At 43.2% G+C, this 12,840-nt stretch overlaps 1 protein-coding gene across 1 annotated transcript in view; it reads right to left on the bottom strand.

Moving 5' to 3' along the window:
* The window catches only part of LOC129192688 (galactose mutarotase-like), a 41,650-nt gene extending 31,817 nt beyond the window's left edge, over positions 1–9,833 (bottom strand). The window contains exon 1 of the mRNA XM_054796960.1: positions 9,722–9,833. Coding sequence (XP_054652935.1) covers positions 9,722–9,833 — 112 coding nt within the window. The remainder of the gene's footprint in view (positions 1–9,721) is intronic.
* Between the last annotated feature and the right edge of the window lie 3,007 nt (positions 9,834–12,840).

Raw genomic sequence — 12,840 nt, 5'->3', positions numbered from 1 at the left:
AAAGTATTACTAATCTTAAATTGCTGGATAGAATTAGTTTTGGACCTGGTCTGCAGCCTACTAGTCCGCGTTTGTGGGCTGAATGACGTCATCGCGCCGCGCAAAGGCAGTCCAAATTATTATTTTTTTTAGAACAGAACACATACAACAAACATACATAGAATATATACATACAAATATGGCAACAACTTCAAATAACTTTCAAGATAATGTCAGAACAGGCTATAGTAGAGTATCGAAAAAACCAAATAGAAAAGAAAATATAAAAGACAAACGATAAATAAACTGCAATTAAAATGCATTTAAAAATAAAAATAAAATAAACAAATACAAATTTTCATGAACCAGGGGGTTTCCATTAGATTCAAAACACCATTTGTGTCCAATGAGGAAAAGGCTTCTTGAGACGTCATCTGTACTTCTGTGTAGAAGGTGTCGGACGTTTCGCTCCTCATCCGAAGAGCTTCGTCAGCAAACTAATAAGTGCTGGTAGCTTAGGCCTTAAATACAGTAAGAGTGGGCGGAATTGGTGTGCCAACACCCTCCTCCTATTGGTTCGTTACACTAAGCCTGGGCGGAGCAGTGGTATAATCCTATCCTGTTATTCACACCTACGATAAAAGGGAAGTGTCGCTCCCTGAATTGGGTATGAACGACTCTGATACTGGCTTGTTAGCATCTATTGTTCTGGCTCGGCCCTGCCTTCACCTCATTTGCAAGACTAAGAGCTGTGGGTTTTGGTCTCAGTAACCTGCTGAACACAGGGTCCAAATTAAACCTCAAACCACCATTCCGATTCAATGATGGGTTCTGTTGTTTGACAAAAATAGCTTCCTTAACTCCTCTTTCAAACCATCTGTTTTCTTTGGCCAAAATCTTAACCTCGCTGTCCTGAAAAGAGTGATTGGTAGCTTTCAGGTGTAGATGTACTGCTGATTGAGGACCACTAGCATTGTCCCTGCGATGTTGATAAAGCCTTTTTTGGAGCATTTGCTTAGTTTCCCCAATGTAGTGCTCTTTGCATTCCTCATCTTTACAGTGGACTGTAAAGATGAGGAATTTGCTTAGTTTCCCCAATGTAGTGCTCTTTGCATTCCTCATCTTTACAGTGGACTGTAAAGATGAGGAATGCAAAGAGCACTACATTGGGGAAACTAAGCAAATGCTCCAAAAAAGGCTTTATCAACATCGCAGGGACAATGCTAGTGGTCCTCAATCAGCAGTACATCTACACCTGAAAGCTACCAATCACTCTTTTCAGGACAGCGAGGTTAAGATTTTGGCCAAAGAAAACAGATGGTTTGAAAGAGGAGTTAAGGAAGCTATTTTTGTCAAACAACAGAACCCATCATTGAATCGGAATGGTGGTTTGAGGTTTAATTTGGACCCTGTGTTCAGCAGGTTACTGAGACCAAAACCCACAGCTCTTAGTCTTGCAAATGAGGTGAAGGCAGGGCCGAGCCAGAACAATAGATGCTAACAAGCCAGTATCAGAGTCGTTCATACCCAATTCAGGGAGCGACACTTCCCTTTTATCGTAGGTGTGAATAACAGGATAGGATTATACCACTGCTCCGCCCAGGCTTAGTGTAACGAACCAATAGGAGGAGGGTGTTGGCACACCAATTCCGCCCACTCTTACTGTATTTAAGGCCTAAGCTACCAGCACTTATTAGTTTGCTGACGAAGCTCTTCGGATGAGGAGCGAAACGTCCGACACCTTCTACACAGAAGTACAGATGACGTCTCAAGAAGCCTTTTCCTCGATGGACAACTCCTGTACGACTGAGAGCCTACACAGACGCATTTGTGTCCAATATTTCCACAGCTGTTTTTTGTCGATAAATTTAAGAAAAGAGAAGTGGCAGAGTTCTTTGTGAAAGTTGGGGAAGGATGGTGTGATTCTCAAAAATAGGCTTTAATGAATTAAAAAAACAAAAACAAAAACAAAATAATTACATTAAAAGACATTTTCATGTTTTTTTTTCCTTAAGGCACCAAAAATAATATCATTAACTGAAAATTCAGATAAATTTGGAATCTTGGGGAAAATCCAGTAATGCACATCATCCCATCATCCCATAATACTTTAGTGTACATACACTCAAAAAACAAATGTTCAGTCGTCTCAATACTCCCCATCACAAAAAGAACAAACATTATCATCAGTGCTGAAATGATGTCTAAGAAACTCTTTTAAAGAGTAAAAACCCCCGAGAATTGGGAATTGGGAGTTTTAGATAATTTGTTCAGATTTTTTCCTTTTGAGTTAACTAGAATAATTGTGAAATTGAGTTTGGATTGAATCTATAAGGAAAGTAAGTATTAGTAAAAAAAATAAATCCTAATTGTTGAGTTTGCTATTCTTGTAGTTGTAATGTCAAGCCCATTAATTAAGAGCCCGGGTAGGTCAGGAGTCTCATAGTCAGGGCTCTAAAAGAGATTACATGCTGTCGTCACAATGTTTAAAGGGATTGCCTTGGTCATTTTTTGGAATTCTTTTTTGTTTATGTGCAAGTTATATTTCTCAGTGAACTCGTCAAATGTCATAAAACCTCTATTGTTTAATAAATGCATCACCGACCAAATGCCATTTTTTATACCATTTTTGTATAAAGACGGATAATTATTTCAAATTTTGAGATAAATGTTATGATCTTTGTGCTTCTCTGCTGCCCTCTGGCTGTTGTCCGTTGCAGCACACGTGTACCTGCAGGAGGAGCTAATTGGGCACATGTGCAGGCAATTAGGGACTCTCTTCTTAAGCAGCAGCCAGACTCTACTCCAGTGCTGGATTGTTACACAGCCTACCAACTACCCGCTCTCTCCAGCATCTAGTTCTTGCGTATTGCTACTCTCTGGTCAGTTATTACTTTGTTGGCCTTCCCTTCCTGCAGTTGGGTATTTCCCTGCAATGGTGAGTGTCTTTTTCCTGCTTGAGTGTTCAGCAGTGTTTTCAGTTTTGTTCTGCCTACTTTTTGTGCAGCTTCTTGTGTTTTTGTATTTTTCCACTCTGCTAGTTTTCTGCAGCACCCTTACTTATATTACCTTTTTCCCTGTGATTAGATCCAGGAGGTGTCTGTTGTACTTTATATTTTTGTTGTATGTTTTTCCACATGTGGACACTTTTTTTGTTAATAAACCCTTTTGTTACGAATTTGCCGTCTCTGCATTTTGGAATCCGAGTCCCGGCATAGCCGTTCTTAACAATAAAGTCAATCAATTCCTTATGGGAGTATTGTGTGGGCTATAATTGTGTTTCTAAATTAGTTTCCACTATAGTAGAACTTGCTGGTGGAAAGAGAAAAGTTTTATGGCTATTTTTTTTAATGTCAAAATCACACCTTAACAAAAGGTTAATTCCACCCAGGTCTGATGGGATATGGAACCATATGTTGTGATTTTTTTTTAAAAGAATGACATAAGCTTTTTTTTTTTTTTCCCAAAATGGCGCCGTGTGAGTGGCTGCCGGTTACAGCAGCTCTGTACTTTTCTTCCACCTTTTAGTGTTTTTATAGTATTTGTCGTCTTCTTACTTTTTCTTTTGGTCGCATTTTGTCGAGTGTGCAGCTATGGATGTTCATATTGTTACTTTTCTAGTCTGCGCCTTGATGCTCTTTGAACTTTTCAGTTCAACTGTGGGAAACCTCTTCAGCCACGGCTCCCCATTCAACAAGGCTCAATTGTTTACACCCGGGATCAGCTGTTAGCCCTGTGCCACACACCCGCTCTCTGCGCGGAGAGGCCGGAGATCCCCAAAGAGCTGCGGAGGAGCAGAAGAGGATGCAGGTCGGGAGTGAAGTGCAAGAAGCGGAAAAGACGGTACAAGCCATGTCTACTGTCTGTCATCATGGGGAACGTAAGATCTCTCCCCAACAAGATGGAAGAGCTAACGGCGCTGACCGGACTGCAGAGGGAGTACCGGGAATGCAGCCTCATGTGCTTCACGGAGACGTGGCTGTGTGAACTTTCTCCGGATTCACACGTCACACTGGACGGATTCCAGGTGGTACGAGCGGACAGGAAGGCAACGGAGAGCGGTAAGAAGAAGGAAGGGGGAATCGCTGTGTTTGTGAATGATAGATGGTGCCACCCGGGACACATCTGTGTGAAGGAGCAACTGTGCACCAGAGACATGGAACTGTTAGCGGTTAGCATGCGGCCATACTACCTTCCGAGAGAGTTTTCACATGTTATTGCTATGACTGTGTACACCCCCCGCCCCCTCAGCGGTCGCTGCTGCAGCTATAGAGCAGATCCACACCATCGTCTCTCAACTTCAGAACCAGCACCCCCAATCCCTCCTCCTCATCTCCGGTGACTTCAATCATGCTTCCCTGTCCCCTGCTCTTCCCACCTTCACCCAGTATGTCAAATGCCACACTCGGGACAATAAAACTTTGGACCTCCTGTATGCAAACATCAAGGATGCATACACCTCATCACCCCTCCCCCCGCTGGGTCGTTCTGATCACAACCTTGTCCATCTCGTCACAGACTACACTCCAGTAGTGAATAGACAACCCCCTGTGAAGAGGCCTGTGAAGCAGTGGTCTGAGGAGAGCAGTGCTAGGCTCAGAGACTGCTTCCAGAAAACAGACTGGGAAGCGCTCTGTTGTCCCCATGGCAGTGACATTGACAGCAGGACACACTGCATCACAGACTATATCAACTTCTGTGTGGAGAACACTGTGCCCTACAAGTTGGTGCGGTGTTTTCCCAACAACAAACCCTGGGTGACCTCTGAGATTTAAGGCCCTGCTGAATAAGAAGAAGAGGGTCTTCAACTCGGGGGACAAGGAGGAGCTGTGCAGAGTCCAGAGGGAACTCTGGCATGAGATCAGGAAGGGGAAGGACTGCTACAGGAGGAAACTGGAGAAGCGGCTGGAGGAGAATAATGCCAGGGAAGTCTGGAGAGGCCTGCAGACCATCACAGGCCATGGTAAAGGAGTGGGAAGAGACTAAGTCAGTGGGGACAAGATCTGGGCAGATGAACTCAATCTGTTTTTCAACAGATTTGAGACTCCCCCCCCCCCCCCCCACCCCCCCACCACCACCACCACCACCAACTCACCACTCTTCATCCCCACATCCCCATCCCAGCCATCCTCTACCCCCCTCTCCATAACTGATGATCAGGTGAGGAGTCAGCTGAAGAAGATCAAGGCAAGGAAGGCCCCGGGACCAGATGGCATCAGCCCTAGAATCCTCAAGGACTGTGCTGACCAGCTCTGTGGAGTTCTCAGGCACTTGTTCAACCTTAGCCTGAGCCTGGAGAAAGTCCCGGCCCTGTGGAAGACCTCCTTTGTGGTCCCAATACCAAAGACACCCAAGGAGCCTAACCACTTCAGGCCTGTTGCCTTGACCTCTCACCTGATGACCATGGAGAGGATTGTCCTGCAGCACCTGCAACCCCTGGTGGGCACTCAGCTGGACCCCCTGCAGTTTGCTTACCGGCCTCGGATCGGAGTGGACGACGCAATAATCTACCTGCTGCACAGATCACTGCTACACCTGGAGGACGGCGGGAGTGCTGTGAGGGTCATGTTTTTTGACTTCTCCAGTGCCTTTAACACCATCCAGCCATCACTACTCAGAGTGAAGATGGAGAGTGTGGGAGTAGACCAACACCTGACTGCATGGGTTATAGACCACAGTATGTGAGGCTCCGTCACTGTGTGTCTGACATGGTACTCTGCAGCACAGGTGCCCCTCAGGTTACGGTGCTCTCCCCTTTCCTCTCCACACACAACTCCACACAGTGTCAAATCCAGAAGTTCTCAGACGACACAGCCATTGTGGGTTGTGTTTCAGAGGGGAACGATCTGGAATACAGGATGGTCATCAGGGACTTTGTCAGCTGGAGTGAGCTTAACCAGCTGCAACTCAACACCAGCAAGACAAAGGAGATGATCATTAACTTCCAGAGGAAAACATCTCACTCCACACCGGTGAACATCCAGGGAGCGGACATAGAGTTGGTAGACAGCTACAAATTCCTGGGTGTTCACCTTAACAAACTGGACTGGTCCGTCAACACCCACGCCCTCTACAAGAAGGGCCAGAGTCGCCTCCACCTGCTGAGGAGACTGAGGTCCTCTGGTGTGTGCAGGACTCTCTTACGGACCTTTTGACTCTGTGGTGGCCTCAGCCATCTTCTATGCTGTGGGCTGCTGGAGAGGGGGCAGCACGGACAGGGACAGGAGCAGGATCAATAGACTGATCAGGAGAGCGAGCTCTGTCCTGGATGGTCCTCTGGACTCCGTGGAGGAAATGGGGGAGAGAAGGATGTTGGCTAAGCTGACATCCATCATGCACAACACCTCTCACCCTCTACATGACACTGTGGGTTCCCTTAGCAGCTCCTTCAGCAGCAGACTGTTACACCCATGGTGTAAGAAGGAGAGGTTCCGCAGGTCCTTCATACCGACCGCTGTCAGGCTCTACAACACCTACAACACCTGCACCACCTGAACCATGTTGTAGTCAATATGTTTTCTTTACTTGCGTATCTTGCTTGCTGCTGTAACAAGTGAATTTTTAATGTGCCATTAAGGCTGTCAAAGTCAATAGCTTGCAACCCTAGATCTTCAAATTGTTTAAATGACCTTGTCTAATATGTGTTTTTTGTTTCCATATAAAATCAAAATTTAGCCTGTTAATAGATTTGATTGCTGATTTAGGTATTTTTAATGTATATGCAGGATAAATAAGTCTAGAGGTACTTTTCATCTTGGTGAGGAATATTCTTCCCAGAATGGATAATTGGACATGTGTCCAATTATTTAATTTGTATTTTTGCAAGTTCGCCACATATTAAGATTTTCTAATTCAGTTCTATTTTTAGTTATAGTACACCCAAATATTTAACAGTAGGTACCAAATGCTGTAGAAGTAACACAGTCTGCCAAAGGCAAAATCTCACATTTATTTAAATTAATTCTTAGTCCAGAAGCCTTTGAGAAATGTTCAATGATTTGGGGGATTTCGTTCAGGTTATTTAAGAAAATGTTTGTGACGTCAGCTAACTGGCTGATAGAGAACTCTTTGTCTAGAACAGACAGTTTACCAAATTCAGCATTTTTGCCAGTAGTCAACGGGGGCCTCTCCTGTCACTGGGATTGTGCTGTAGAAATCAGCCATAGGCATGCAAGAATGTCACACCGCTGAAATGCTGTCTGAGGATGTCAAAAGATGATTTTTGGATTTTCTTGAGCCTTCACTGACGAACTGCTTCTCAAAGTTATTCTCACTGCATCTTTAGCCTTGCCCATGAGCTTAGACATTATTTCTTGGTACTGTTCATGCAGGGGTATGGCTCGTTTCCTGAAGTACACTTGCATCAGCTCCTCCCATTCACAAACTGTGTTCTTGTCAGAACCATCTCCTCTGAAGACTGGGGGCTCTTTGACATCTGACTGAAGGACGAGCTTTGCACCGGTCAAGTTGAGGTAAGTTGAGTCACTGGAAGTCTGGCCTACACTGCTCTGAGCTTGTGTGCCATCTCTCTCTTCACGCTCAACTCTCATCTGATGTCTTATAGTCTCTCTTACCTGCTGAGCAATATGTGTTATCAAACTGCTGAGCGATGGGTCAGTTGTGTCAGGGAAGTCTGAAGATGTAGCACCCTGACTGGGACTGGCTATAGCTTGACCCAGTATATTTGTGGAGCAAAAAACTGGTGAACCAACATCAAATGTGCCCCTAGCGGGTGTACAAGGTGTATTGTAAATAGATTTTCCCCTTCCAAAAGTAAAACTGTGAGGTGAATTTTTATCTGCAACCATATTTTCATGAATTCATGAATTTCATTTGCCATTTTAAACCTCTTGCAGGACACGTATTCAGAGATAACAAAATCACCTTCAAAACATAAAATGTGAAACGGCTATTGAACACTTTTTCCTGAATTAATACTTCTATCAACAAAATAAACATTAATATAAATAAGTAGCAACCGCAAGTGACCAAGTTGGCATTGATCCACTGCTCCAGGAGAAATGAACCAGCCTGAAGCAGCGTGGATCCGGGTCACGGCACCACTGTAGCCGGTCTGTGCTGACACTGGCTAAAAATTAATTCTGCGATGTGTTCTTTGACGTGGTGAATGAGGAGACAGCTGCAGTTCTCTTGCCAGCCAGAGGGGGCGTTTATTCTCTGTGCACAACACATAAAATGTACAGCAACCTGAATATCTTCATGCACACGTCTCCTCTCCTCAGCAGTCCAGAAGGCGATTGAAACTTTTTAAATAAAATATACAAAAAGAGGGAGCCGACATACCTGTGCACAGCACATAAAATGTACAGCAACCTGAATGAGTTTCATGCACACTAAAAAAAAAGAAAACCACATGAAAAACGAACTCCCCAAAACTAGCTTAATTAACAGCAGTAACTTTCGTGAGTTGTCTTCAAATGCTGTACATAATACAGAGAGCACACAATGGCATGAAATGTCTCTTATATTCACATTAACACATACAAACATTGTTGCCACCAGACTAACATACCTCTCCTCAGCAGTCCAGAAGGCGACTGAAGAGAAGCGCGCCATAATGGCAGGAAATGACATCACAGCAATGTTAAAGTTCACGCAACAAAAAGAACGCAAATAAAATAAAGACTGCCCATAAAAAGGTGCTGACATCAACAAATACATACGTGAGAAATGAAAAATGAATTATTGGTGAAATTAAATTAACAGAATTAACACATTGGTTACACAAGTGCAATCATTTATAACAGGTTTAGCAAAATGCAGCAAGTGCTACATTTGTATTTCAAATATGATGTGAGTATGACTGCATGGTGTTGCTGTATGCCTTCCATCAACAAAGATGTCTTGTGTCTGGCAGTGGGACATCATGTGGACTGATGCATGTTTCCACTGTCATCATCATCCATCAAGTGGTGTGCAAGGATGATCTCCACTTTCATGTCACAAACCCTGTTCAAAGAAAATACTCTTTCTCAATTATGTAAACACAAAAGACGTCCACCATAATGTTTATAAAATGGAATATATATAGAATAGTTTTAAACTACTAAAGATAATCATGATCAGGATGGATCTCCATGACAGTCAGGTATGTGGTACCACCATGGAACATCACTGATGGCCTCCAAACCTTCTCCTTCTTTGGCGTCCTGCACCTCATCACTATTTCACCTGCCCTCCAGGTTGAAATAGAGAGGTGTCGAATGCTACATTGTTTTATTACATACATAAAATCATATACAGTATGTGATCAAATAATACATACAGGTATATTAAAACTACAAATTGCTATGCAAGTTGGTGGAGGTATTCAAATGATCCCTAAATGCTCGCATCTATATATAAACTCATTTCATAAATAACGTGTTGTTGCTGATCAGAGTGTTGTACAAACAAAGTAGCCAAAGAGTAACAATTACTACTGCTAGGTTTAGCTCTGAGCTGGAGATAAATTTGCCGACGGAGAACCTCTCTTCTTTCTACTATAAAACAAACATTTAAAAAAACTAATAACTTTGCTTCTATAATGTCACATTTTGTTTGCTCTCCTTCACTTTAGTTAGGTTTTCACTCTCCCTTAGCGATTGAAGGCCGATATCATTCTGCCACGACGTCACGATAAACACGAGAACACGTGACACAACCAGGAAGTGCGAGTAAGGCACTGTCTGAATTCACAAGGCTGGTTCGCGGTTTGAGGAGGAGCCTCCCAACGTCTGGCCTTCGTTGACCGGGTAGGCTAGTAGCCTTGTGGGCTGCAGACCCTTAAATTCGACACAGCCATATATAGACGCGGCATCGAGCGTTGAGTTGTACGTCAACGTCGCCGCCATATTGGATGTGTCAAGGCTGCGATGTAAATGATCAACATAAAAGGCAACGGGGGGTCTTCAACGGCCTTGTCATCAGGTCTGCTGTCATCATGTCCAGTCCAGGTCCTTACTGAGCAGTCAGCACACTGACAAGAATTTGTCCATGCTCATTTCCCACAGAAGTAAGCCAGGAGGTTTCCAACCAAATTGTGAGCACTCAGAAAACAAGCATCTCCAGCTATTTTTTAAAACATATCATAGCTGTGTCTGTGTAGGCTCTCAGTCGTACAGGAGTTGTCCATCGAGGAAAAGGCTTCTTGAGACGTCATCTGTACTGCTGTGAAGAAGGTGTCGGACGTTTCGCTCCTCATCCGAAGAGCTTCGTCAGCGAACTATAAGTGCTGGTAGCTTAGGCCTTAAATACAGTAAGAGTGGGCGGAATTGGTGTGCCAACACCCTCCTCCTATTGGTTCGTTACACTAAGCCTGGGCGGAGAGTGGTATAATCCTATCCTGTTATTAACACCTCCGATAAAAGGGAAGTGTCGCTCCCTGAATTGGGTATGAACGACTCTGATACTGGCTTGTTAGCATCTATTGTTCTGGCTCGGCCCTGACTTCACCTCATTTGCAAGACTAAGAGCTGTGGGTTTTGGTCTCAGTAACCTGCTGAACACAGGGTCCAAATTAAACCTCAAACCACCATTCCGATTCAATGATGGGTTCTGTTGTTTGACAAAAATAGCTTCCTTTACTCCTCTTTCAAACCATCTGTTTTCTTTGGCCAAAATCTTTACCTCGCTGTCCTGAAAAGAGTGATTGGTAGCTTTCAGGTGTAGATGTACTGCTGATTGAGGACCACTAGTATTGTCCCTACGATGTTGATAAAGCCTTTTTTGGAGCATTTGCTTAGTTTCCCCAATGTAGTGCTCTTTGCATTCCTCCTCTTTACAGTGGATGGAATAGACCACATTGCTCTGTTTCTGGTTTGGAGCCTTGTCTTTAGGATGCACTAATTTTTGTCTCAGGGTATTTACTGGTTTGAAATAGGTAGGAATTTTGTGTTGCCATAAGATCCTCTGGAGTTTTTTGGAGACCCCAGCTACATAAGGGACTACCACTCCTCTCCTTTTTGCTTCTGTGGGCTTTTGGGTTTCTTTCCCTACTCTCTTCTTTTGACATTTGTTAAAAGCCCACCATGGGTACCCACAGGTTGAGAGCGCTCTCTGGACATGTTGTGTCTCCTTTTTCTTTCCCTCAGCACTAGTTGGTATTTAAATACCAACTCTTACCGCCCACTCTTACTGTATTTAAGGCCTAAGCTACCAGCACTTATAGTTCGCTGACGAAGCTCTTCGGATGAGGAGCGAAACGTCCGACACCTTCTTCACAGCAGTACAGATGACGTCTCAAGAAGCCTTTTCCTCCATATCATAGCTGTGTTTGGCAGGTAGAGGAGTGAATCTGCCAATTGAAAGGTTGGAAATCAGGCAGGTCATAAACAACTGTGTGTGTCAACCGCCACATCTGATACACAATAAAAAGAGAAGTTGTTCAAGACACTGCCTATTTTCTGGCCCATCTGGGATGAGTTGGCTATAATGTGTGTCCGTCTCATAATTTTTAATTGTACTTTTCTTAAAACATAATGTCACATTCTCGTCTCATAGACCCAATCCCGTGTATCGTCTCTTCTCGAGAACTGAGTGTCTCATGACACGACTCATGTTGACAGGATGTTATATTCAACACTTCAACTGGAAGGGCTGTGTCTAGTATGCAAGCTCTTAAAAGTCAAAAGAGACTGTGGTAAAGCTGGAAACATATATTCACATATTCAAACTTTGGGGATCAATAACTCCCAAGTGAATGGTTCTAAACCATACCTCTTTCCAACCGTGGCAACACAGACAAACAGCTACAACCCAGTTTTGATCAAAACGAGGCGTCTTCTATGCAGTCTGACTTATATTGATCTCTGCGAGAAGCCGGAGCGCAGGAACTGCCTACAAATGTCTTCTTTTTCTTCTGTATTATGACTGTTGGCATCAATGTTGCCAACTCCTCAGTAAGACAAGTATCTATTTGCTGTTCTGAAAGGCGATATATGGCGTCATTGGCTACAAATACATTTACAAAGCAACAAGTTTGTGAAAATGGACTTTTACATAATTTAGGGCAATTTTTATTAGGTTGTTAATAAATTCACTTCCGTAATGTGTAGGACCACAATGTAAAAGTTATTATGTAAAAGTCAATTTTCAGAAACTTTGCTTTTTATATATTTTTGTAGTTCTTAACATAATCAAAGTGTTTTTATTTACTTTGTTAATCTATCATCCATCCATCCATTTTCTATACCGCGTACTTATGTTAATCTATCGTACGTCTGTTTTTTTCCTACATCGCTTACAACATCATATGGAAAAAACATGCACACTAGCCAACGACATCATCTATGGCCTTTCAGAACAGCCAATAGATACTAGTCTTGCATCAATGTTGCCAACTCCTCAGTAAGACATTTGTAGACGGTCCCTACGCTCCGGTTTCGCTGCCAGCTTCTCCTAAAGATCAATATAAATCAGACTGCACTGTTTTGATCAAAACTGGGTTGTAGCTGTTTGTCTGTGTTGCCACGGTTGGAAAGAGGTATGGTTTAGAACCATTCACTTGGGAGTTATTGATCCCGGAAGTTTGAATATGTGAATATTTTTCCAGCTTTACCACAGTCTCTTTTGCGTTCCCTCGCAAAACAGTTTTGTGAGGGAACGCAAAACAGTTTTGCATTATCTTGTAAAAGTTTTGTGAGGGAACGCAAAAGTTAGTTCTTTTTTTTTTTTTATTCGTTTGCTGTTTTTTTTTTTACCCATCATATTTTTTTCTCCATGTCCCCCCCCGGGGCTCCGTAGCAGGGAATCCCTTGGAGTAAATTTAGATTCCATCATTTAAACTGCCTTTTGAGAGCACATAAGCATTAATCACATAATTTTTAAGTTAGTCTGTAAGTATGTATCTTTTCTATATTG

Source organism: Dunckerocampus dactyliophorus, chromosome 13 (genome assembly GCF_027744805.1).
Source record: "Dunckerocampus dactyliophorus isolate RoL2022-P2 chromosome 13, RoL_Ddac_1.1, whole genome shotgun sequence".
Classification (NCBI taxonomy): Eukaryota; Metazoa; Chordata; class Actinopteri; order Syngnathiformes; family Syngnathidae; genus Dunckerocampus; species Dunckerocampus dactyliophorus.
This window is presented reverse-complemented; position numbering and strand designations above follow the sequence as displayed.